Here is a 25662-nt window from a genome sequence, read left to right as displayed (position 1 = left end):
GGGTTTTGGCTTGTGCTGGTTTTTCCTCTGGAGCTTTAAGAAAAGATTCTTAGGTATCTTTGTTTCCTGTGACGGTTTAATATCATTGCAACAGTGCACGTCAGTAAACCCTGCGTTACTGGGTAAAAGACTTTCTCAGCTAACTTCTGGAGCAAACTTTTAATGGAAAGTTAACATATTTGTCTGATATTTAAGTATAAAGGAGGAAACCAAATTTATCCCCCCCCCCAATGATTCTAACCTGATCTGTTCCACCCAAAAAACAATTCCAGTTTTTTAAAAAATTAATTATGCAGAACAAATATAATCCTCAGTTTCTCTTTTGTAAGCAACAGTTCATAATCTCTGAAGGCTTGTTAAGAACAGTTGAAGCAAAGCAATCAATTTGATGGAGGTTGAATTTTATTTAAATGACAAGTTAACAAAATTCTCTTTTAATAATTTTTTCTAGAAATGCCATTTTTTACTATACATATGTAATTCCTCAGCAGTGGATGTAGGCATATATAAATAACGAAATGAAGTACATCCCAACAGCAATGCCGTATCATTCCTTCTTCATTATTCACAAAGTTACAATAGCAACAACTACTGTTGGTTGAGCAGTTAGTAGGCATATGCTAAAGGTTTTGCGTATATTATCAATTAGGTCTGTGAAGACAGTTCTGTTATCCACATAAGGTAAAGGTCCAAAGAGATGAGTTAAGTTGCCTAGGTAGCAGTATCGATGGAGCTGGGATTTGGACCTGGCTTCCTCTCATTCCAAAGCATCTGGCCCTAATTAGAGTAGATGAGGCCAATAATTGTAAAATAATTGAGAGGTAAAAATATTTTAGTAAGCTTTATAAAAATTGATATTTTGGGGAGGATTTAAGAAATACATGTATATACCCACTCTCAGAATATAGATATTTACTGAAGTTATTTTTCGAAAGCATAACCCAGCGTCCAGGCACTAAGGGGACGATCTGATTAAATGTGGAACGAAGTTTCTGTACTCAGTCTCTTTAGCTAGTTGTGGATCAGTGAATGCACATGAAAACAGACAGAATAAACAGCTTTTTTCAAATGTGTGGTTGGAGTTTAGAGAAGGGAGTGATCAGTATTGGTAGGATAGCTGGAGATGATTTTAATAGAGAAGGTATAGGCCTTGACGAGAATCTGCTGGTATAGTTAGCATTTGGATCAGGGGAGGTTTGAAGAATATATTTTTTTTAGCCTTACAGGGCCAAACAGCACAAAAGAGAAATGTAGAAAATAAGTTTTTATAACAAAATAATAAAAGCACGGCTTCTGAGTAATTTAACTTCATTAATTTTCCTTTTAGCAATAAAAGGACTCTAGGCAGGGAAAAACATTGCGTGTGTAAATATAGTGCTTATCATATAAACAAACACTAAAAGTTCAAATAAGCTGCATGGACTTTTAAGCCTGGCATAGTGTATTTTTGCTGCAGTTATTTTGTGTGTTTGTGTGTGCATTTATGTGTGTGAGTCCTCATTAGGGTAAAAATACCTGTACAAGAATGCATTAATCTTTAGAATTCAAAGGGAATTGGCTTCATTCAAAGCAATTGAGATCTAGTGGTTAATGTTAGTATTGCTTGGCTCTTGTTAACACTTTTTCTTCAAAGCCGCTACTAGATTCCTTGGTATCACTTTGAAAGATATGGAGGATTTTTTAGTGGAAATCTTGGTAAGAAGTGGCTACTTAAAATATAACCCTTGAGCCTCACTGGTTGTCTTTAAGTACAACTGTTCTCAGCTGAAGGACTCAAGAGTACAAGTGCTTTACTTACCTCCTATTCTAGAAAGTCAGCATAAGAAGGAAGATAGGAAAATGTCTTAGGGTAAGCGGCACAAATTAATTTCAAATATTTTATCTACTTACCTTGCTTGTTCCTTTTATTCAGCTTAGTGTCCTTATCCTGAAAAGTTTAAAAACACATACTTGAGCAGCTTCTTTTATTTACAAATGAAAGATTAGGTAAGTATTTAAGAGGGTATCTTTTTAGTTCAGAGGAAGGCTTACAGACGTGGCTATCTGGGCCCTGTTTCTGCATTGGTTTGGTTTATGATCTTGCATGACTTCTTTGCTCCACTGATAGGAAGAGCAGCATTATTACTGTCCACATCCTAAGACAGATGGACTTGTAAAGAGGTGGTGGTGGTTAACTATTGTTGAGTTGGCTCTTGACTCATGGCGGCCCCATGCACAATGGAAAAAAACGCTGCTCAGTCCTGTGCCATCCCAGGGGTTCTAATTGGAAAATTACTTTGAGAGCCTTGGCGGAAAGGCACCTGTTGTTACATAATTGGTTTTCTAACTTTAAAAAATGAGAGACTCTTTTCTTTTTTATATGCCTTAATGCTTTACATGTAGGAAACTTGACAACTTCAGGGAAATTAGGAGCTAGTATGATTATTTTCATAATAAATGCAATGTATTTAGATGTGTGGCCCTTCATCTTTTTTTTTTTTTTTTACTATTTTATTTATTGTCCTATAAGTGAAAGTTTACAAATCAAGCCAGTCTCCCATACAAAAACTTAAACACCTTGCTATGTACTCCCAGCTGCTCTCCCCCTAATGAGACAGCACCCTCCTCTTCTCCACCCCGTACTCCCCATGCCTTCATCTTTGTCTTATAAAATTGAAGTATAGAAAATGTACCCTCCGTAATTGACAAATTTGTAAACTTAAGGCAGGAAACCTGAAAAGAGCTCCTATGTATGGAGTGATAATGATTACTACCATGTCCACTGGCATTAGGATAAGGTGAGATATATTTAAATATAACTACAGGTTCTGATTAGACATTACATAGTATTCCTGTCCAGAGTGTGATATAACAGAATGGTTTGCAGAGGGAGGACTTTGATAGTGATTCAGAGGAGCTGTTAACCTTAAGAAAGATACAACTTGGTGAGATGGAGATAACACTGGATGGACTAGAATCCTGAAGTCACAGCTTTCAGCCTTCGCTCAGGCAGTCCTCTTCTTTGGACTTCCCCCTTTTCCATCTGTGAGACAAAGATGGACTAGATAGTTTCCCAGGACCTTTTCGGGCCTAAGATTTTTGGGACTTGCCCTGATTTTTGTCTTTAGAAAATAAAAAAAGATTAAGCCCTTTTTATAGGGTATGCCGGAAGGCATCTAAAAGACACCCTTTTAGAGTGACTTCCCCTTTGTGATTTAGAAATTCTGCAACTTCATTGGGTTCTCCAGGTGACTCATCCACCTGTCTGCAGCTACTTAAGGCATTGAAGTGCCCATCAGGGCTCTGGAATAGTAATTCTGGAATATGGAATCAGGGCAAATGAGAGCCTAATGTGGAGGCCAGGTCTGTTTAAATTCTTTCATCCATCTTTCCATTATAGAACCAGAAGCATTTGGTTAGCTACAAGGGCTTCTGGGATCCACAGCCCTGAAAGGGCTACCTTCCACTGGCATTCCTTGCAATTTGAGTCCTTCAAGAATAGCTCTGTTGATTCCAAAATGGATTGAGTTTTGGAAAGCACAGCACACATAGTGCCTGCCGTTATTAAGATCATGCAACTTTCCTTGCAGAGGGGAGGAAAGATATAAAGTCTTGTAGCGTATTAATATAAAAATACCTGAGTAAGCAGTGTAACTAATACCCTTTCCCTAAAATGTGACTTTGAGTACAGATAGGGATGGTAAAAGCTGCCCAATTCCATTAACCATGTATCAGTACCATTTGGTTTTGGACATTCTGAAATCTTGTTCTTAAAATGAAAAGTTTACTTTATATAAAAGATAGCTAGCCAGGCCAAGTGACCTGGAGAATTGAGATTTTAGTTAATGACTTTCTTTTGACCTAATCTTGTATTAGGTTAATGACTATGTGTTAAACTGACCTCTTCATGAGTCTTGTTTGGAGAAGTTCCTGGCATCTCATAATAATTTTGGGATTGGAAATGGGCATTTTGGGGAACAAGGTAGGAGAAGGTGTCTTCTAACTCTGAGAATGTGGGTGTGGGTGCATCTGACTTTCGAAAGCTGGTTCCCAATTTTGTCCTGTCACTTTGTATGGAACCCTACTTACTACAGTATCTGCCTGCTATCCTGCACTGCTACTATGTGTGTTGAGCGATTTAGAATGTTTAAAAGCAGTAAAACTGAACTCTTTTGCAGCAGGTTGTGGTCCACCTGTGGCTTAATCAGTCTTTTCCTTAAATTTCTCTTCCTCCATCCTTCTTTGGCTAAAATGTTGTCATTTTCTCATCCACATCAGTATTTTTTTTCTGGAGGATAAATCAACTAAATAACTTTAATAATACATTAACACTTTTCAAGACACTGTGGCTTTGATTTTTATTATTTATGTGAATCTCCCAGCAGGTTTTTGAGTGGTATTAGTCCCATTTTTTAGATGAAGAAAATGAGTCCTAAGGTCAAGTGACTTAAGCTAAGGTCATCAATGTCAAATGTGGATTGACGTCAAGTTCTGTTTTGTTAGGCTCAGAAGAAATACTGGCTGCTATCTGTTTAGCATGTGTGTATGATTTGTCAGGCACTCTGATGCTCACTTCATATCCTTTAACCTTATGCAGGCTTCCCAGTGGTCCAGCAATATTACGACGCCCCTTTATAGACGAGTGACAACTGTTAGAGAGATTAATGTGATCATGAGCTGGCATCTGAATCCAGGTCTCTAGCACTCCAAATCCTGAGGTTTTCTGTTGTTCATTTCTGTATATTCAGAGTGTATCTGTTACTCAAAATTGAACTTCAAGTATGAGTTTTTCCACAAAAACTACCTGCCTTATACCAACCAAAAGCTATAGAGGTACATTCAAGTAACAGGTGATTTGTACCATTCTTATGGCCCTAATTTATTTTATATATAGTAATTTGTGCTCATGTCATCCATTTTCTTCTACACAAGTTTGTTGAGGGCAGAGACTTTAGCTGTTAGTGTACCTTGTAAACAGTGGCTGCTTAATACATTGTGTTGAATGAATCAGATACTAGTAAATGTTTTTTTTCTAAGCACAGGTTCCTCTTTATTGTCAGATTCCTCTTCTATGGAACCTCAGTTCAATTCAGTAAATACTTATCGACTGTATTCTCTGTTGAGATTACTTTTCTTTCCTTTTTCCTCTCGGGAAAGTGGGGGGGTATGGAGGAGGAGAAGATAAAGGACAGAACTGAAAAGCATTTATTCAACTTTCACCAAATTTTTATGGTTTCAGACCATTCGGTAAATACTTTTGCAAACATACAGTGCATAAAACCTGTTTCCGTTGAGTCGATTCCGACTCATAGCAACCCTATAGGACAGAGTAGAACTGCGACAGGGTTTCTAAGGAGCAGCTGGTGGATTTGAACTGCTGATCTTTTGGTTAACAGCCAAGCTCTTAACCACTGAGCCACCAGGGCTCCATAGAGTACGTAGATGAATATTAAATCAGAAATGCTGTTATCCTCCAAGTCAAATCGGATATATGAAGGCATTCGTTATAAAGGTTCTTTTGTTTAATATAGTTGTAACTATAGGATACTTTCTCTGGACCATCTGCTGGGACATATACTCATTACATACATATAACCAGACATAATGGTATTTAGAAAACTAGAATTAGTTTTGTTATATTTCTTGCTTAAGCTTATATTAACTATAGTGTGTGTAATTCTTTTTTTTGTTTACTGTTCTTTTGCCAACAAGGAACCAGCTAATTCATTGTCTTTTTTTGTTTTTAAATTTTATTTTGTTGTTGAGAATATATGCAGCAAAACAGGCACAGATTCAACCATTTGTACGTGTACAATTCAGTGACATTGATTACATTCTTCAAGTTGCGCAAGCATTCTCATCCTCCTTTTCTAAGATGTTCCTCCCCTACTAACATAAACTCACTGAACCCTAAGGTTCCTATCTAATCTTTCGAGTTGCTCTTGTCACTTTGACCAAGGCAGGCTTTTTTTTTTTTTTACTAGTTAAGCTAAACTATTGTTTGGTTTTAAGAAGACTTCAGAGAATATTTTTGGTTTAAAGATTATCTTGGCAAAACAATGATGGTGAGACTTGGTCGCACGTACTTTGGACATATTATCAGGAGGGACCAGTCCCTGGAGAAGGACATCATGCTTGGTAAAGTAGAGGGTCGTCGAAAAAGAGGAAGACCCTCAACAAGATGGTTTGACATAGTGGCTGCAACAACAGGCTCAAACAGCAACAATTGTGAGGATGGTGCAGGACCAGTGTGTTTGTTTGTTATATATGCAGTGGTTATCAGTTGGAACCAGCTCGATGGCACCTCACGACAACAACAGGGCAATAGTTTTAGGGCTTCATCTGACTTCCTTGACTCCAGAAATCTGGAGTCCATGAGAATTTGAGATTCTGTGGTTCATTTTCCCCCTTTTGATCAGGATTTATATAGAATTTTTGATTAAAATATTTAGTAATGGTAGCCAGGCTCCATGCAGTTCAGATTTCACGACAAAGGAGGCAGTTCACTGGGGCAGTTAACCACACATTCCATATGAATTCATTGTCTTTTGATTAGTTAATTTATGTTGTGGTTCTCATTATAGTGAAGGCATGTAGTTGTAATTTGTTTTCTGTATTGATATTCCCCATATATATAGCAACCATATCCATGGAATTTTCATCTCTTGGAATGAATGAAAGAGGACACTTGTCCATTTCTGGCGTATTGAGATTCTTGTCAGTTCAATAATTAAAAATATTCTGAGGCTGTGACTAGGTCTGTGGGTGGGTTTGAGTATTATTTGGTCCCATCTTGAGGTGAAGGGCTCTTTCTCCTCTCTTGGTCAAGCTGTTTCCTTCCTGCTTTAGGGATGTGAGGGAGGATGGGTTGATCATGGACGAATCTAGATGTTTCATGGTTTTATTTTTGAGGTGTACAGGTTTCCTAAGTGATCTGGGAGTTTATCTTTAGCACAGTGGGCTCTCAAGTATTTACGTAATTATTAAAGAATCATGTTTAAATTATTAAGGTGTAGATGTATTGTAACATGAATGTTATGCTATAGATCAATACATATAGTTTATATGTATATAAAAACTTATGACCTTATTTATAGGTGACTTAAAACATAGTCCTCTGTTTCCTTACATGCTATTCCTACATCATACAGAAAAGCCTGATTTATCCTGGGCATTTCATCATTTTCTGAACATACTCTACTGTCAGTCTAACAAGTTTTATGAAGACAATAAAAATGTTTCTTTGACTCTGTTCCAGTGCTACTTTCTTTGATTTTATTCCAGTAACTTGAGGTGGTAATAAAGAAAGCTATTTTTTCAGTGGACTCAGGAGGAAATGTGCAGTGGAGAAAGGATTGGTGTGGAGCTTGTCCAGGTTAATTTATGATAAAATAACATAAGCGTTTGAGACAGCCAACAGTATCCAAAAATTTTTTTTTTTTTTAAGAACGTGCTTTGTAAAAATATGAACCATGTCTCTTGTGTGCTTGGTTTCAAGGATGAAGTTGTTGACAGTGATTTTGTTCTTTGGTGTGGTAAAGAACAATCAACCACACAGGACCAAAAGGGCAGCATCTGCTCAAAAACAAAGTTCAGAAAGCAAGAAGGAGCCGGAAAATTGGGTGAATAGAAATGGAGAACTCAAGGAGGAAGTGGGTAGAATGCCATCACATTGGGGGGATTGCAACTAATGTCACTAAATAAACTGTGTATAAATTGATGAACGGGAAGCTAATTTGCTGTGTAAACTTCCACCCAAACCACAATAAAATGTTGAATAAAAAAAGAAACGATCGCTGGGAAACCCTTGTGATTCTGTGGAAAGAGTGCATTTTGGAGTTTAACAGTAGTTATCAATTGAGGAGCCTTCTGTTTGCAATTCTGTCTAATTTGTGGTTGTCCTAAAATTTAAGAGCTACCAAATTATTCTTATCTCTACTTGATTGCGCTTTCTGCTCTTACTAACACCCATCTGAATCTTCAGGGCAGCCTCAAAACTTTACCCATTGGACTTATAAAACTTGCAGTACCATACTCGGATCCTATTTTCATCTAGCCTTTTGCACTCAGCTGACTGTACAGAAGATTCCTGATTAAAAGAGTATCAGTGGTAGACTGGCTTGTGTACGCTTAGTGGCTTCATTCTTTTTCCTTTTTTTAATTTTTATTGTGCTTTAAGTGAAAGTTTACACATCAAGTCAGTCTCTCATACAGAACCTTGTATACACCTTGCTATATACTCCTAGTTGCTCTCCCCCTAATAAGACAGCACATTCCTTTTCTCCACCCTGTGTTTCTATGTCCATTCAGCCAGCTTCTGTGCCCCTCAGCCATCATATCTCCCCTCCAGACAGGAGCTAGCCAGATAGTCTCATGTGTCTACTTGATCCAAGAAGCCCACTCCTCACCAGTAACATTTTCTGTCTTGTAGTCCAGTCCAATCCCTGTCTGAAGAGTTGGCTTTGGGAATGGTTCCTGTTTTGGCCTAACGGAAGGTCTGGGGACCATGACCTCTGGGATTCCTCTGGTCTTAGACCATTAAGCCTGGTCTTTTTACTAGAATTTGGGGTCTGCATCCCAATGCTGTCCTGCTCCTTCAGGGATTCTCTGTTGTGCTCCCTGTCATGGCAGTCATTGGTTGTAGCTGGGCACCATCTAGTTCTTCTGGTCTCAGGCTGATGTAGTCTTTGATTTATGTGGCCCATTCTGACCCTTGGGCTCATACTTACCTTGTGTCTTTGTAATTGTTGCATCTTAGATGGCTGCTTGCTAGCATTTAAGAACCCAGACACCACTCTCCAAAATGGGATGCAGAATGTTTTCTTAATAGTTTTTATTATGCTAGTTGACCTAGATGTCCCTTGAAACCATGGTCCCCAAACCCCTGCCCCTGCTACTCTGGCCTTCGAAACGTTGGGCTTATTCAGGAAACTTATTTGCTTTTGGCATAGTCCAGTTGTGCTTATCTCTCCTGTATTGTGTGTTGGTCATCCCTTCACCTAAACTAGTTCTTGTCTACTAGTTAATTAGTGAGTCCCCCTCTCCCTCCCGGCTCTCGTAACCATCAAAGAATATTTTCTTCTCTGTTTAGACTATTTGAGTTTTCTTATAATATTGGTCTCATACAATATTTGTCCTTTTGCGTGTGACTAATTGCACTTAGCATAATGCCTTCCAGATTCCTCCATTTTATGAAATGCTTCACAGATTCATTGTTGTTCTTTATCGATGCATAGTATTCCATTGTGTGAATATACCATAATTTATTTTTCCATTCATCCGTTGATGGGCACCTTGGTTGCGTCCAGCTTTTTGCTATTGTAAACAGTGCTGCAGTAAACATGGGTGTGTATCTTTCTGTTCGTGTGATGGCCCTTACTTCTCTAGGATATATTCCAAGGAGTGGGGTTGCTGGATCGTATGGTAGTTCTATTTTTAGCTTTTTGAGGAAGTGCCAAATCGATTTCCAAAGTGGTTATACCATTTTACATTCCCACCAGCAGTGTATAAGTGCTCCAGTCTCTCCACAACCTCTCCAACATTTATTATTCTGTGTTTTTTTTTGGATTAGTGCCAGCCTTGTTGGAGTAAGATGAAATCTCATTGTAGTTTCGTTTTGCATTTCTCTAATGGCCAGTGAACGTGAGCATTTCCTCATGTATCTGTTAGCTACCTGAATGTCTTCTTTAGTGAAGTGCCTGTTCATACCCTTTGCACATTTTTTAATTGGGTTGTCTTTTTGTTGTTGAGTTTTTGCGGTAACATGTAGATTTTAAAGATTAGTAGTGGCTTCATTCTTGATCATCGTAACAGAATGATATGAATCTATGACTCTTCACTTCTGAAATTTATATAACTTTTTTTTATGCTCTGAAAGCTGAGAGAGGCATCTAAGCAGCAGTTTGTTCCTTCCTTACCCTCATTTCCATAGATCCCTTCTCTTCCCATTTCTTGCCTAGATTACTGCATTGATCTCTTGCTTAGCCTCCCAGCCTTCCATTTACCTCATTTCATGGAGGATTATCAGATTTATCTTTTGGTTCCCTTGGTGACGTAAATGGTAAAGTAGTTGACTATTAGCCGAAAGGTTGGTGGTTCAAACCCCCCAGAGGCATCTCGGAACACAGGCCTGGCAATCTGCTTCTGAAAGGTCACAGCCTTGCAAACCCTACAGAGAAGTTCTACTTTGCACACGTGGGGTCTCCTTGAGTTGGAATTGACTTGATGGCAACTAACAAAAACAACAAGTTGGTTAAATATCAACATAGAAAGGAAGTTAAAGGACTAACAGTGCTTTGCAACTGTGAAAAACAGATTTACCTTTTTAAAAGAACTTGTATTATGTTAGCTCCCTGTTGGATTAGGAAGGAGCCCTGGCACGTTGTGGTTAAAGCGCTTAGCTGCTGAATGAAAGGTTTGAGTTTTGAACCCACCAGCTGCTCTATGGGAGAAAGATGTGGTAATCTGCTTCTGTAAAGTTTTACAGCCTTTGGAAGCCTATGGGGCAGTTCTACCCAGTCCTACATGGTCACTATGAGGTGAAATCAACTCGATGGCAGTGGGTTTGGTTTGGGGTGGGTTCGATTAGAGCTCAATTCCTTGGTGCTCCATAAAGCCTCACTGACAAGTGGCAGTAGCTGTACTTTTTCACCCTCTCCTTACTGTTTCCCCATGTCCGTGGCTGTCCTGCTTGTTTTTACTTCTGTCTTTGCTCTTTGTGAAAAGTTCTTTGCATTCTCTTGTTCACTTTAAATCCTTCCTCCTTTAAGACATTCCTTGAACAGTCCCGTCCCAGGTTCATTTCTTACTTGCTTGGATACTGTTCTTTTATCATTTGTAATAGGTTGAGAAGTTTAGCAGTCTGTACCAAACTATTAGGTAATGTGCTTATCTTAAGTTGCCTTGGATTTGTATCCGTTTGATTCCCGGTAGGGTCTTTTGTTTTATTTTGTTTTTTCTTTTTTCTGTTTTAAATCTTTTCTATTCTTTCAGAACATAATGCAAATAATATTTTCTACTACTTTTTTGTTATTTCCCACTAGAGACTAATGCAGGCTGTGCATTTCAGGGCATGTTCAAGTAATACATTTTGATACCAGTAATTACTTCAGCCCCCATGTGTCTGTTAGTTTGTTGTACTGTGGGGGCTTGTGTGTTGCTGTGATGCTGGAAGCTATGCCACAGGTATTCAGATACCAGCAGGGTCACCCATGGAGGACAGGTTTCACCTGAGCTTCCAGACTAAGACAGAGTAGGAAGAAGAACCTGGCAGTCTTAATTTTGAAAATTAGCCAGTGAAAACCTTATGAATAGCAGCGGAACACTGATATACTGCCGGAAGATGAGCCCCCAGTTTGGAAGGCACTCAAAAGACCACTGGGGAAGAGCTGCCTCCTCAAAGTAGAGACGACTTTAATGACATGGATGGAGTAAAGCTTTTGGGACCCTAATATGCTGATGTGGCACTACTCAAAATGAGAAGAAACAGCTGCAAACATCCATTAATAACTGGAACGTGGAATATACGAAGTATGAATCTAGGAAAATTGGAAATTGTCAAAAATGAAATGGAATGCATAAACATCGATAACCCTAGGCATTAGTGAGCTGAAATGCACTGATACTGGCCATTTTGAATTGGGCAATCATGTAGTCTACTATGCTGGGAATGACGGCTTGAAGAGGAATGGTGTTGGAGTCATCGTCAAAAAGAACATTTTAAGATCTATCCTGAAGTACAGCCCTGTAAATGATGGGATAATATCCATACGGCTACAAGGAAGACCAGTTAATATGGCTATTATTCAAATTTACACACCAACCACTAGGGCCAAAGATGAAGAAATTAAAGATTTTTATCAGCTTCTGCAGTCTGAAATTGATCGAACATGCAATCAAGATGCATTGATAATTGCTGGTGATTGGAACGGGAAAGTTGGAAACAAAGAAGAAGGATTGGTAGTTGGGAAATATGGCCTTGGTGATAGAAATGGTGCTGGAGATCGCATGATTGACCTTTGCAAACCCAATGACTTCTTCATTGCAAATACTTTTTTTTCACCAGCATAAGCAGCGACTATACACATGGACCTCGCCAGATGGAATACACAGGAATCGAATCGACTATATCTGTGGAAACAGATGATGGAAAAGCTCAATATTATCATCAGTCAGAACAAGGCCAGCGGCCACTGGAACAGACTATCAATTGCTGATATACAAGGTCAAGTTGAAACCGAAGAAAATCAGAGCAAGTTTACGAGATCCAAAATACGACCTCCAGTATACACCACATGAATTTAGAGACCATCTCAGCAATAGATTTGACACATTGAACGCTAATGACCAAAGACCAGATGAGTTGTGGAATGATGTCAAGGACATCATCCATGAAGAAAGAGGTTACTGAAAGAAACAGAAAGGAACAAGAAAAAACCAAGATGGATGTCAGAGGAGACTCTGAAACTTGCTTTTGAATGTCAAGCAGCTAAAGCAAAAGGAAGAAATGATGAAGTAAAAGAACTGAAGATTTCAAAGAGTGGCTCAGGAAGACAAAGTGGAGTATTATAATGACATATGCAGAGTTGGAGAAAAAATTCAAGCCTCGAGTTGAAATAGTGAAGGATTCTATGGGTAAAATATTAAATGACGCAGGAAGCACCAAAAGAAGATGGAAGGAATCCATAGAGTTATTATATCAAAAACAGTCAGGATTCAGCCACTTCAACAGGTAGCATATGATCAGGAACTCATGGTATTGAAGGGAGAAGTCCAGGCTGCACCGAAGGCATTGGCAAAAAACAAGGCTTCAGGAATTGACGGAATATCAGTTAAGACGTTTCAACAAACAGCTGCAGCGCTGGAAGTGCTCACTCATCTATGCAAAGAAATTTGGAAGACAGCTACCTGGCCAACTGACTGGAAGAGATCCATATTTATTCCTATTCCAAAGAGAGGCCATCCAACTGAATGCGGAAATTATCCAACAATATTGTTAGTATCACATGCAAGGAAAATTTTGCTGAAGATCGTTCAAAAGCGGCTGCAACAGTATATCGACAGGGAACTGCCAGAAATTCAGGCCAGATTCAGAAGAGGACGTGGAACCAGGGATATCGCTGCTGTTGTCAGATGGATCCTGGCTGAAAGCAGAGAATACCAGAAGAATGTTTACCTGTGTTTTATTGACTGTGCAGAGGCATTCGACTGTGTGAATGAATCATAGCAAGTTATGGATAACCTTGCGAAGAATGGGAATTCCAGAACACTTAATTGTGCTCATGAGGAGCCTGTACACAGATCAAGAGGTGGTTGTTCAGACAGGACAAGGAAAGGTGTGTGTCAGGGTTGTGTCCTTTTACCATACCTATTCAATCTGTATGCTGAACAAATAGCCTAAGAAGCTGGACTGTATGAAGAAGAACAGAGAAGACTCATTAACAACCTGTGTTACACAGACGACACAACCTTGTTTGCTGAAAGTGAAGAGGACTTGAAGCAGTTACTAATGGAGATCAAAGACCATAGCTTTTAGTATGGATTACACCTCAACATAAAAAAAACAAAAATCCTCACAACTGGACCACATCATGATAAATGGAGAAAAGATTAAAATTTTCAAGGATTTCATTTTACTTGGATCCACAATCAACACCCATGGAAGCAGCAGTCAAGAAATCAAAAGACGCATTGCATTGGACAGTTCTGCTGCAAAGGACCTCTTTTAAAGCGTTGAAGGCAAAGATGTCACCTTGAAGACTAAGGTGTGCCTGACCCAATCCATGGTATTTTCAGTCACATCATATGCATGTGAAAACTGGACAACGAATAAGGAACACCGAAAAATTGATGCCTTTGAATTGTGGTGTTGGTGAAGAATACTGAATGCACCACGGACTGCCAAAAGAACGAACAAATCTGTCTTGGAAGACGTACAACCAGAATGGTCCTTGGAAGCAAGGATGGTGAGACTGCAGCTTACATACTTTGGACATGTGGTCAGGAGGGATCAGCCCCTGGAGAAGGACATCATGCTTAGTAAAGTAGAGGGTAAGTGAAAAAGAGGAAGACCTTCAACGAGATGGATTGACACAGTGGCTGCAACAATGGGCTCAAGCATAACAAGGATTTTAAGAATGTGGCAAGGCTGGCCAATGTTTCCTTCTGTGGTACATAGGTTGCTGTGAGTCAGAACCGACTGGATGGCATCTGACAACAGCAAGTACTTCAGATGCTGTAACTCTAAAATTTTTCAGTAGGTAGAAAAGCAATGTCAATTTTTCCAATGTGGAAGAGATTGGTTTACCTCCACGTTGACCAGGCCTCAGTGATTTGTCTGACTTCATCGTTAGTGATAGAAGCATTTTTCAAAGGTATTAGATTCAGCTATTAACAGTGCTTATGAAGAATGTTTAATACCAGCCTGGGAAAATACTTTAAAAAACATTTGTTAATTTTATGTGCTGCATAATTATAGTCATGTAAAAAATTAAAATTTTCTTAAAAGGAATGTATTATATTTCATCAAAAGATATTTTGTGAAGAGACCATTAATACGGCAGGCTTTTTTCAGCAGTAAGCATCTTGCCATCATCTAGGGTGAAAAGCAGTAATCACCAGATGCAGAAGTTCAGGCCGTGATGATGTTTAGTGGAGAAATGTGAAGAAACTGTAGTAGGTGTTGGTTCTTCGTTTCGTGATTTGAATTAAATAAAACAGGGCAAAAATATTCTAAAATGATATTTACCTGTAAGTATTGAGTAACTGATTAAAAAGAATGCAGGACACTTACCTTAGGGAGTACATACTTGAAAGATGAACTTGAAAGATCATATTCCTTAACTGGAAGAGAGAAAAGTTAAAATCAGCTTCTTTATTTATGTACTTAGTTATTTTTAATTTAAAAAATAACTGGTTTTGATGAAATCGTTGACTGTTCACCATTCCTTATTTAAGCTGCAGTTTTCAAAATGAGTTAAGTTTGGTTATATCTGCTTGGTTAAAATTAACTTAAACATACTGTATGAGCATTCTCCATAAAGTTGCCCCTAGCCTTTGGTATTTATTTTGAAATTATGCTGAAGTGAACTGTGTCTGCTTAAAAGAAAATGCCTTATTTGCAAGGAATTGCATATTAATATAATTTCAATTTTTATTTAGTACAAAATTCTAAATCTTAATAAAAGTATATTTTATAAAAAATGTCATCCAACATCCCACCACACTAACAAGCAGCTATGTGAATGGGTAAAAACCAAACCAAACCAAACCCAGTGCTGTCAAGTCGATTCTGACTTATAGCGACCCTATAGGACAGAGTAGAATGCCCCATAGAGTTTCCAAGGAGCGCCTGGTGGATTCGAACTGCCCACCCTTTGGTTAGCAGCCGTAGCACTTAACCACTACGCCACCAGGGTATACTTTCTTTTTTTAAAGCCTTGTAAAGGATATTGGTTTATACTTTTATATATTTTTAATAGGGGTGAAATGATTTCTTGTTAAAACTTTGGTAGTAACTTTTATCTGTATAATTCATAGTGTTTATGAAAGTACTTTCTATCCTATCTCACCTTGATTCCTCAACAGCCCTCTATGGTAGGGAGGGCCAGATAACTCCCCAGGGAATTAAGGTTCTGAGTAGGGACTTCTGAAAATTTATATACAGCTTTCGTCAGTCAGAGCCCTATGACATGTGACTATCAGTGGTTATTAATAATACTTCATTTCAGTCAGTTCTTAAAAGGCGCATTCTCTGAGTTCATGTCAAAGTCTCTCAATTAATGTAATGAGAGTATTTACAAAGAGATTTTAAAAAAGGTTTTTTTTTTTTTGGATATTTCTTACCAAGTGGATAAGTATCAGGTATTTGACTCTTGCATTGGCTACATTCCAGTGAATCTAAGCTTATGTTTGAGTTGTCAAGTAACAACAGGATCAAACCAGATCATGCTTGTAGGGTTTGTTGCATCCCTTGAGTAGTACTCCTTGAGGAGCCAAATCTCCACTCTGAGAGGCAGCTCTCTGAAACCTGTATTGAGTGTGTACATAGTTGCCTAATATTTTATTCCTCTTGAGCACAGAGTAGTTGTTGGAATGCCCATCTGGTGCCTATCTGCAAACCTCACTGATGCTTCCCTATGCAAATATTAATGGTGGTATAATCAAACAAGACCAGCCCTTAATAATTGTCTTGTCTCTCCTTAATTTCTGCAAGGCTGTAATCCTTTTTTTCTTGCAGTGTTTTGTTACTCATTGCCTATGAGTGGATTCTGACTCACAGCAACCCTGGGAGTAGGGCCGCCCCATAGGGTTTCCAAGGCGGTAATCTTTAGGGAAGCAGAATGCCACGTCTTTCTCCTGCAGAGGTGCTGGTGAGCTTGAACTGCTGACTGTTCTGTTAGAAGCTAAGTGCTTAATCGCTGGGCCACCAGGGCTCCTGGTATTTTGTAGGGGTTCTCAGTTTTATGGAATTTGTCCTGAAGTGGGCTGCGTGATGCTGTGCTTACCACATCTGCTAGCTGAGAACGTAGGAGCATTTCATTGGCAAAACATTAATAGTGTGAAATCTATCGGCTGGTACTTTGTTCTTTAATAGTAGCGGCTAACTCTGTGTGTGGTTACTGTGAGTTCAGCATTGTTTCAGTCTTTTACACACTTTATTTCATTTAATCTTCATAACAGCCCATTTTATAGATGAAAAAACGGAGGCTTAGTGGAGTTAAATTTGCACAGCTGGAATTTAAAATCGGTTTTTTTTTTTTAAACTTATTTTTTATTTCAAAATGCTCATGTGTGCTTTATCCATACATTACTTCCTAAAATAAGAAGCCTAGAGGTTCTTGATGCTCTCAGCCCTTTATTGTTTAAGAAGTTGTTCCTTGGGGTTTATTGGTGACTGATGGTGCCAGTGTGGCTTTGTGTCTCATCGTGTTTGTTCGATGTAAAAAGAGAACACTGTCTTTGAATAAGTGGCTAGCCTTGCTTATGAGCCAGTGCTTGATTGCGGTTTCGTTCCCCAGGAACCTCATGAATAAGCCGATGGATTTCTTTACCTTTTAAAGTCTTCTTTTACAAACCTGTGGTTCAAGCTGTGTTTTTCTCCTAAAGATTTGAGAACAGTCTGTTGGGGGAGTATTAGGAATGGGACATTACAAGAAGTGTACAAGGTCTAGTTATATTGCAGGGGAGAGTAGGAACTCCGCAGCCTGGGCTCTCAGTTTGTAGGTCTTGAAATAGACTTTATTACTAAATTCTAGAGGTAATTGGATTTGGGGATTGACCTACACTAACCAGAACCACAAGAGACTAATGTGTAAAAACCAAAATGCTGTTTTTGAATTTGTAAAGAGAAATAATAACTCAAGTGGGCAGGATAATTGTGTTCAGTGCTCAGCAAACTTGGCTATAGGAGGAAGCCAAGTTCTCCTAAGAAGGTTGCTCGGTAAGCAGTCTGAGCCAAGGAAGTTACTTGGATGTTTTTAGTGTCTACTGTAATCAAGGTACTGTCCAGCCTGATGCACGAATTGGTTTTATAGGAATAGAACTGTTTGGGTGTCATGTGCCTTCTCCCTAAATGTGTTAGCTGGATAATACTGCTTACAGCAGACTCACTTACATTTTCTTTGCTTTTGTTGGACCAATTCCTGTTTCCCATTATTTTCCTTTAGAATTGTCAAGTCTTTTAATGTTTTTATTGCCTAATCTTCCTTTAAAGTGAACTTCATAAACCTCTGCTGTGATCTGTGGCTTTTTGTCTTGTCAAAGGGCAGTCTTTATTTCCAAGTTTTTGGTGGGGTAAGCAGGAACTATATTTTTATACACTCCAGAAATCAAACTCACTGCTGTTGAGTTGATTCCAACTCATAGCAACCGTATGGGTCAGAGTAGAACTGCCCCCATAGGGTTTTCCAAGGCTGTCTTTACAGAAGCAGACTGCCACATCTTCTGGGGAGCGGCTGGTGCATTCAAACTGTCCGCCTTTCAGTTGGAATCCAAGCCCTTTGACTGCTGCGCCAGTAGAGCTCCAGCTTTCGTACGCTAGTTATATTTAAATTTTTTAAAATTGAATTTAGGTATGGCTTAAGTGAACATTTGGCAACTCTTGGTGTTTATGTGGGTGGGTTGCTGAGCCAGGATGTTCTAGCCAATGCTGTGGATGGCATTACCTCCAGAGAGGTTTCTCTTGGATTTGCAATAACAGTTGGATAACACATCATCACTTTGTTTTATAATTCAGTAGATTCTAGCTCTTTTTAATATGATCATACTCGAACAGTTAGATGTCTTTATTTTAGTTGACTCTAGTATAAATGATTGCTACTAATTCTCAGTAAGCTTAATAGGTTTAAGTCTGTTTGATTATGCAGAATTTAAAAAGGCAGTCATTTTTAATACAAAAAGGGACCCTATGACAAGGTACAGGAGAACATAAAATGGAATGGAGGTAATCACTTTGTTACAAATTCAAAAGGATTTTTCCAGTACTTGGATTTATATATTAGAAATGGGACAAGGAGTGTTCCTTGAAAGCAAATTCCTAAAGAAATGTTTTGAATGTAAGAAAACACCCTCTGCATATTTACAACTGTATGTTTAACTGTTGCTATATTACCCCAAAATTTAGTAGCTTAAAACAACATGATTGTTTAAGCCTCATAGTTTGTGTAGGTCAGGAACCCAGACACAGCTTTGCTGGGCCTCGATTTCAGGGTCCCTCGCGGGCTGCAAACAAGGTGTCAGCGGGGCTGTGTCATCTCAGGGCTCAATTAGGGAAGACTTTGCCTCTAAGCTCATGTTGCCAGGGTTCAGTTCTTCTTAGGTTCTTGGATGGAGAACCTCAGTTCCTAACGAACCGTTGGCCAGAGGTTTTTCTTTTTCCTTGCCATGCTGGCCTCTCCATAGGAGAGCTCCCAGCATAGCAGCTGGCTTCATCAAAGCGAGCAAGCAAGAGGGCAAGATAAAGAGAGTACAAACAGGAGGATGGAAGTCCTTTGTATCTTAATCTTGAAAGTGGTAATCATCACTTTTGCTTTATTCTGTTCTTTAAAAGCAAGTCACTAGGTTACATAAGGTATTGAGTACCAGAAGGCAAAAATCATTGGAACTCATTTACAGAAGCTGCTTAGCATAACAGCTGAGGGATATAGTTGGATATGTTCTGGAGGAAAGAGAAATGTTAGGTTCCATGTTCTCATGTACTTTGGACATATTATCAGGAGGGACGAGTCCCTGGAGAAAGACATCATGCTTGGTAAAGTAGAGGATCAGCGAAAAAGAGGAAGACCCTCAACGAGCTGGACTGACATAGTAGCTGTAACAGTGGGCTCAAACATAGCAATGATTGTGAGGATGGAGTAGGGACCAGGCAGTGTTTCGTTCTGTTGTGCCTGGGGCGGCTCTGGGTCAGAATCAACGGTACCTAATAGCAACAAACATTCTATAGAGCCCCGGGGTGGTGCGTATGGTCAGCGTGCTTGTCTGCTGACCAAAAGGTTGGTGGTTGAAGTCCATCCAGAGTGCATCGGAAGAAAGATCTTGTGATCTACTTCTGAAAAATCAGCTGTTGAAAACTCTGTGGAGCCCAGTTCTCCGTATGGGATTGCCGTGTGTTAGAGTCAGCTTGACGGCAACTAGCGTGTAGTATCCGCAGACTCTGAAGAGCTTTGCTAAGCTTGATTCTGCGTTTTTCTGGGTACATTGGTCCAGTATTTTCTTCCCATTTTGAAGAGCACCCTGGTATCTGTAACTCATACTTTACACATTTTTTTCTTCTCAAATTAGCACGCTGCCACCCTCTTCTCCCACCTCCTTTGTCTTTATTTCTTTCAAATTGAGTTTTCAGTCATTGCTGTTTTCATTGATAATACTTGATTGATTTTCTCACTGCTACTTTGCCAACCACATGGAGTTCTAGTACTTTTTTGGATGCTCCTAGCATCTGTCTAGGATTTATATTTTTATTGGTTGTTGATAGTGGGAACAATAGTTGCATCTTGGTGTCTGAGCTAGGGACTTGTTAAGAAAGTCGCAGGGTAGTGCAAACGGTTCGCGTTCAGCTACTAACAGAACAGTTGACATTTCAGACCCACCCAGTAGCACTGTGGAAGAAGGGTCTGCTGATCCATTTCCGTAAGATTTTAGCCATTGAAAATCCTATAGAGTATAGTTCTACTCTTGACACGTATGGGGGTCACACATGGGGTCACTACGAGTTGGAATTGACTCATTGGTAGTAGGTTTTGGTATTCCTTGTTGCAATTATTACGTTGAAGTAGAATCTCTCTCTCTCTTTTTTTTTTTTTGTAAAGCACCTGGCTACATATTTTCTGTATTGTTGTTCCCCTTTTGAGAGAATTTGGCCTGGAAACACCCTTGCTTTATGTTCACCTGCTTCTGCTGGCTTTGCACGTTATGACAATGTGGAAAGCTACAGTGAAAAATGATAGAATCCCTAAAGTCTTTTTTGAAGCCTTGAGCTCAGGGGCTGCTGCTTTCAGTAAGCAATTTGATAAATTATGGACAAGGCAGACCATATTTCAAAGTGGTGGCTGATACTTTTAGATGCTGTTCCCTGAGTTTTGAATAAAGATTTCTGAGTTTCTGTGGAGAGGGATGAGCACTTTAAAAATTTAAGGACAATAAATATTTTTGATCACCTTCGCCCTCTTTCTGCTATTATTTGCAATATAAAATTAATTAAAAAATGGGGTGCCCCTTGTGCTGGCATTTACAAATGAGCAACTCCTTTTTGCTCACATTCCCTATAAAATATAGGAGAAAAATCAGGATATTAGTTGGAAAGGATACAACTAATGGGGAAAGAAATTCTACTTGTAATCTTCCGAGAGGGCATTTTTGAGATCAAAGGAGAAAAACGAGAATTCTTGAATTGTCCCTTGCATAGTTTACGTTAGTTCTCAGTGTCCGTTCTGCGATATGACAGCTATTTTGTCTAGGTGTAATGCCACTGAGTCCGTGTAATTAAAATCTGCTACCATTTATTGAGAACCTACTGTGGCAGACATTGTGCTAGGCACTCACCAACAGTATCTTTAATTATCACAACAGTTTGAAAAATATTTTCATCAGTAAAATAGAGAGTGACACTCAGGAGAGTTCATTAATTTGTCCTAGGGCACATCAAAGTTGTCTAGTTTGGGGCTTCCTGACTCCACAACTTGTCTTTAGTCTAGGCTCTCCCTTCTGTTTATTACCTTCAAGTTACCTCCTCAAGTTAAGGGACCATCTATGCCTGTGTCTTCTTTAGGGAATGAACCCAAGAGACATACTAAGGAGTTGACTGCTTATAACTGCTTATCTTTAAGCAACTAAAGCTATATGACTGTGCTATTAAGTGTCAGACCAGAATGTGTATTTTCTCATGATTTTGTTTGACTAGAAAATAAATTAGAGCCCGGAGAACTACTTTGGTTTAGGTAGTAACTCAGGTCCATAATATAGATCTATGGAAAAATATTTAAGGATAAATTATGCTGAGAAACCCAGAAACTAGGTTTGAAAAACTGAGTTTCATTTCAGTGAGGGTACCTCTATTATCATTGGGTTATAAATTGGAAAGTGTCAAAGAGGAAAGCAAATATTTTGTGCTTTCTGGTTTTTTAGGCTGTTCCTCTGAGAAATTCAAGTCTTCAGATGTGCCTTTCTTAGCTCAAAACCAGTGGTTAAGTATTACCTCAAACTTCTGAGTTTTCTGAGTAACAGCAGTTGAAATGAAAACATAATCAGAAGAAATAAGAGGGTGCATTTTAGTGAGTAAAGCTGGTGACCAGAAAGAAGATCTGGTGGAATTTTACTTTGTAACTTGGGTCACTAATGCTTTGATGGTGTGCAAAACTGTATTGTGTTTTGCTTGAAAAGTACTTTCCATTTCTTTGGTTGAAGCCAGTTTAAAGTTCTCCTGCTGGCTCAGGGCCAGTGATGTGATACCTGCATTTTTATGAAGCATAGAATGTTTTGTGAAGCCACTTTAATGTCATTACCAAGCATTGTTAAAAGTAACTGAGGGTGAGAGATTTTATTTCTCTTCCAGTTAATGGGGGAATAGCTTTTCCTGTCTTCCAAAATCTTGGAACAGGTTAATGTGGTTGGAAAGTTTTTTTTTTTTTTTATCCTTTCTGGTATTAAAAGTGATTTGTTGACCATTAGAATCTCTGTGTATAAAGGAGGTGAATTTTACCTCTAGCATAAATAAATCTGTGTTCAGACCCCAGCTTGAGTAACTTTGATCAATTAATACATATATAGGCAGAAATGTTTTAATAGCTGTGAGCACTTCCTTTTTCAATGAGTCCTCTTAGGAAGCAGTTAGCTTATAGATCCAATATTAATCTTCTTTAAAAATCTTGGCATAGGTTTTAAAGTGAATAATTCTAGATATTGAAGCTGAGCCTCCATTGCGATGGTATGATCTGCGTCCCCCTTGCTTGTCTTAGGCCTCTCTATGACTTTTACCAAATATGTAGTATTGTTCCAACCACAATAGTTAGAACACTGTGGTTAAGGACCTTCAGGGCACATGAGCATCTTCAGTACCCTTGTCTAAAAGAAAGTGTTGACTGCTGTACTTTCATCCTTTATGAATTCTTTAAAAGCATCTATTATTTTTAATTTGCAGCAGCTCTTGCCAGGTAAAAAGTTTTGGGAAACAGATGAATCCAGCAAAGATGGACCAAAAGGAATATTCCTGGGTGATCAATGGCGAGACAGTGCCTGGGGAACATCAGGTAATCTAGATCTAGCATCTGTACTGTGATTTATGCCTGTCTTAGAGCTCCTTTCCTAGCAGTTGGCAAGTCATGAATTTTATATCAGTGACACAAACATGTCAAGCAATGTCCTGTCCTGTGGTATAATTGCCATTAAGGAGCTTATATGATGTAATTTATTAAAACATAATTAATGTAAAATCAAATCTTCAATATTTTATTGAAATTTTAGCCACAGGGGAATAGTCTTGTTTGAAATGACCATAATTTCAGCTATAACCTTCTTATTCTGTACTGCTGTCAGCATACATGGAATTAGAAAACCCATGCCTGCCATTTGAAGTTTGTATTTCTTTTCCCCCTTGCCCCTGTGTACCTTGTATGGATGATCTCTTTAAATGTGGTTGGGGCCAAATCAAGTTGTTGAGCATAGGCGTTCTTCTGACAGACTACCCCTGAAGAGGGATGGGGAGAACTTGTAGAGGCAGATACACTAAGAGCAGCAAAGGTGACAGATGATAGGGAGGGAGAAGACAGAACACTCAAAAGCTGATATGGTCCTGTGCTGTTACAGCACAATGTAAGAATGGGTCCTCATGATGACAGTGACTGATAAGAAAAAGATCAGATTATGTTGTGTATATATGTTTTTAAAGGGCAGTAAAATCACATTTATTTTAGTAACATTACCAATAAGATATATTAAAAGGAAGTTCTGCTGCTTGAAGGGAACAATTTATTTATCCATTTAGCTAGGTAAACTAGCTATGTGAACTGCTGTATTCCTCTGCTATCCTGGAGAAGTGAGATGTATTCCGTTTCCTTAGCTTATGTAGAATATCATACTTATGGAAAAAAGCAACAGGATGTGTGGCTCTACTGACCACGGCAGGTTTCCTGATTCCCAGTCATTGTGGTTTATCCATGAGACATCACTCATAATTTGTTTGAGCCTCTGGCTGCACTGTATCATGTTTGTGTATCTTTTTTGTAGATCATTCAGTTTCCCAGCCAATCATGGTGCAGAGAAGACCTGGTCAGAGTTTCCATGTGAACAGTGAGGTCAATTCTGTACTGTCCCCACGATCGGAGAGTGGGGGACTAGGCGTTAGCATGGTGGAGTATGTGTTGAGCTCATCCCCGGGCGATTCCTGTCTAAGAAAAGGAGGATTTGTAAGTTGGCTTGAGGAACTTGTTCCTATCTCTCTCTCTCTCTTTTTTTTCTCCTAAAGCAAAATATGCCTGTTTAGTTTCCTTAGATATTCATAGCACATATTACAGGATATTTTAAAACATTTTTATTGTAATTAGAGCTCAGCAAACATAGTAGAAGATGTAAATTTTTTAAAAATAGAGAAATGATATTTTTCATGACACATAGATAGTAATACTAGGTAAGACCTGAAATCTAGATCTCAGTTCATTGGTTTACTAGAAAATACCATTTTTGGTTTAAAGCAAAAATAAAAAAGAAATGGAAGAAAAAGGAAAGGAAAGCAGGCTGGGATGTCAGTAGGGAATTCCGGATCTGAAAGCAGTTACTTGTCAAGCTCCAAGGACCCTTAAAATGGATCAGATGTGTGGGATCATTCTTACTTGGCAGCTAGGCTTTAATTATAGAGTTATCTTTGGTCCTCCTTGAACAGCTTTGCTTTTCACACTCAGCCTGTCAGGAAGTTAGAAGTTCTGTGAATTCTTTATCTGCAGTTTTTTCCTGATTAATTTTTTTTGATTCATTGACCTGTCTGATGCTAAATTATAGCCAAAGCAGTTTCTCTGTCTATAGGCTTTCCCATTTCAAATCTTAGTCTTCCTCAAGCATCTTTGATAACTTTTCTCAACATTAGTTCTTTCTTACATCATCTTTCTTAAATTTCTAGATCGAGAAGATGCATTTCCATTTGAGTCTTCCACGTTTTGTATTCTGTGACTGGTTTCATCTTCCAGGTCACAGCTAGGAAGGCCATGAGAGGTACCCTGAATCTGCTTACCCACCTTTTCTCCTGACTCAACTTGTTTTCTACCCTTTTGAGGACCATTCTCCCTGAAGTCTTTTTGGCTGATATTACCTGTTGGCAATCATTTAAGGAATCTTTAGTCAAAATCATATTAATGATTTTGTTTCTGTAACTCTTTCCTCCTCTATTTTATAGCATTTGTTGCCCAGTGTTTTTATGTCATACATCTGTTGTTAGGTTTCAGAGACTTTGTCCTGTTTTCCCCATTTCCACTTTAAGTTTCTCTAGAGTAATAGTAGTTCATTTTTGGTGCGGTTTCCACAAGTGTCCAGTATAACTCTTTAACACGTTAGCAGGCATTAAATGAATGGTTGCTTACTTGGCTGGCATGAAGAGAATGGGCTGTATCTGAGGTAACCAAAATCTGTATGGAATTAGCTTTACTATGGATAGATGATGCTTCGACTGACATGGACTATGGCTAGAAAAAATTAAGTGAAGAACTTTAATTCAAGAGGCCAGCATGGATTTCTTTCAGCCCTATGTCTAGAAGTTTGGTGTGAGGAATTTAACCTAATTAGAATCTTCTATTTTTATAATAACCCTTAGGAAGATGAAGGGACTAAACTGAGGCTTTCGTCTTGAGTTCTGGCCTTTCTAAAACTGACCTGATTGCTTCTGGGTCTTTTGACCATGCAGAGACTTAGGTCAGGTTTAGTAGCCTGTGGATCAGATAGGAAAATGCTTCATTTATTTGACCCTTCCCAAGAGGCTACTTGGAAAGAACAAGATCTACTCCTTGGATATGAGGAACAGGATCAGGCCAAATTATCATTTGCCTATTGTCTCATGGAAAGAATGGAGTTACTTCTCTCTTTTTTAAAATCTTACCCCCAGCTTACCTGTTTTTCTGTCTCCGCACTTTCCTTATCTCATGAATGTACAGTTCTCTGAGGAAGTGCTACCTTCTAATTGCTGCTCATAGCTGTAGGATCGAAATC

General features: G+C 38.8%; 1 protein-coding gene across 34 annotated transcripts in view; it reads left to right on the top strand.

Moving 5' to 3' along the window:
• Positions 1-25662, top strand: part of PUM1 (pumilio RNA binding family member 1) — a 157209-nt gene that overhangs the window by 49577 nt on the left and 81970 nt on the right. For 17 of the 34 annotated variants that reach the window (XM_064281610.1, XM_064281609.1, XM_064281608.1 and 14 more), the window contains 2 exons: positions 22613-22721; positions 23698-23876. The exons of 9 other annotated variants lie outside the window; for them this stretch is intronic. In XM_064281610.1, coding sequence (XP_064137680.1) covers positions 22613-22721; positions 23698-23876 — 288 coding nt within the window. The remainder of the gene's footprint in view (positions 1-22612; positions 22722-23697; positions 23877-25662) is intronic. 8 more of the 34 variants (XM_023554456.2, XM_023554455.2, XM_023554457.2 and 5 more) reach the window with 3 other exon arrangements.

The sequence above is a fragment of the Loxodonta africana genome, chromosome 3 (assembly GCF_030014295.1).
Source record: "Loxodonta africana isolate mLoxAfr1 chromosome 3, mLoxAfr1.hap2, whole genome shotgun sequence".
Taxonomy (NCBI): Eukaryota; Metazoa; Chordata; class Mammalia; order Proboscidea; family Elephantidae; genus Loxodonta; species Loxodonta africana.
This window is presented reverse-complemented; position numbering and strand designations above follow the sequence as displayed.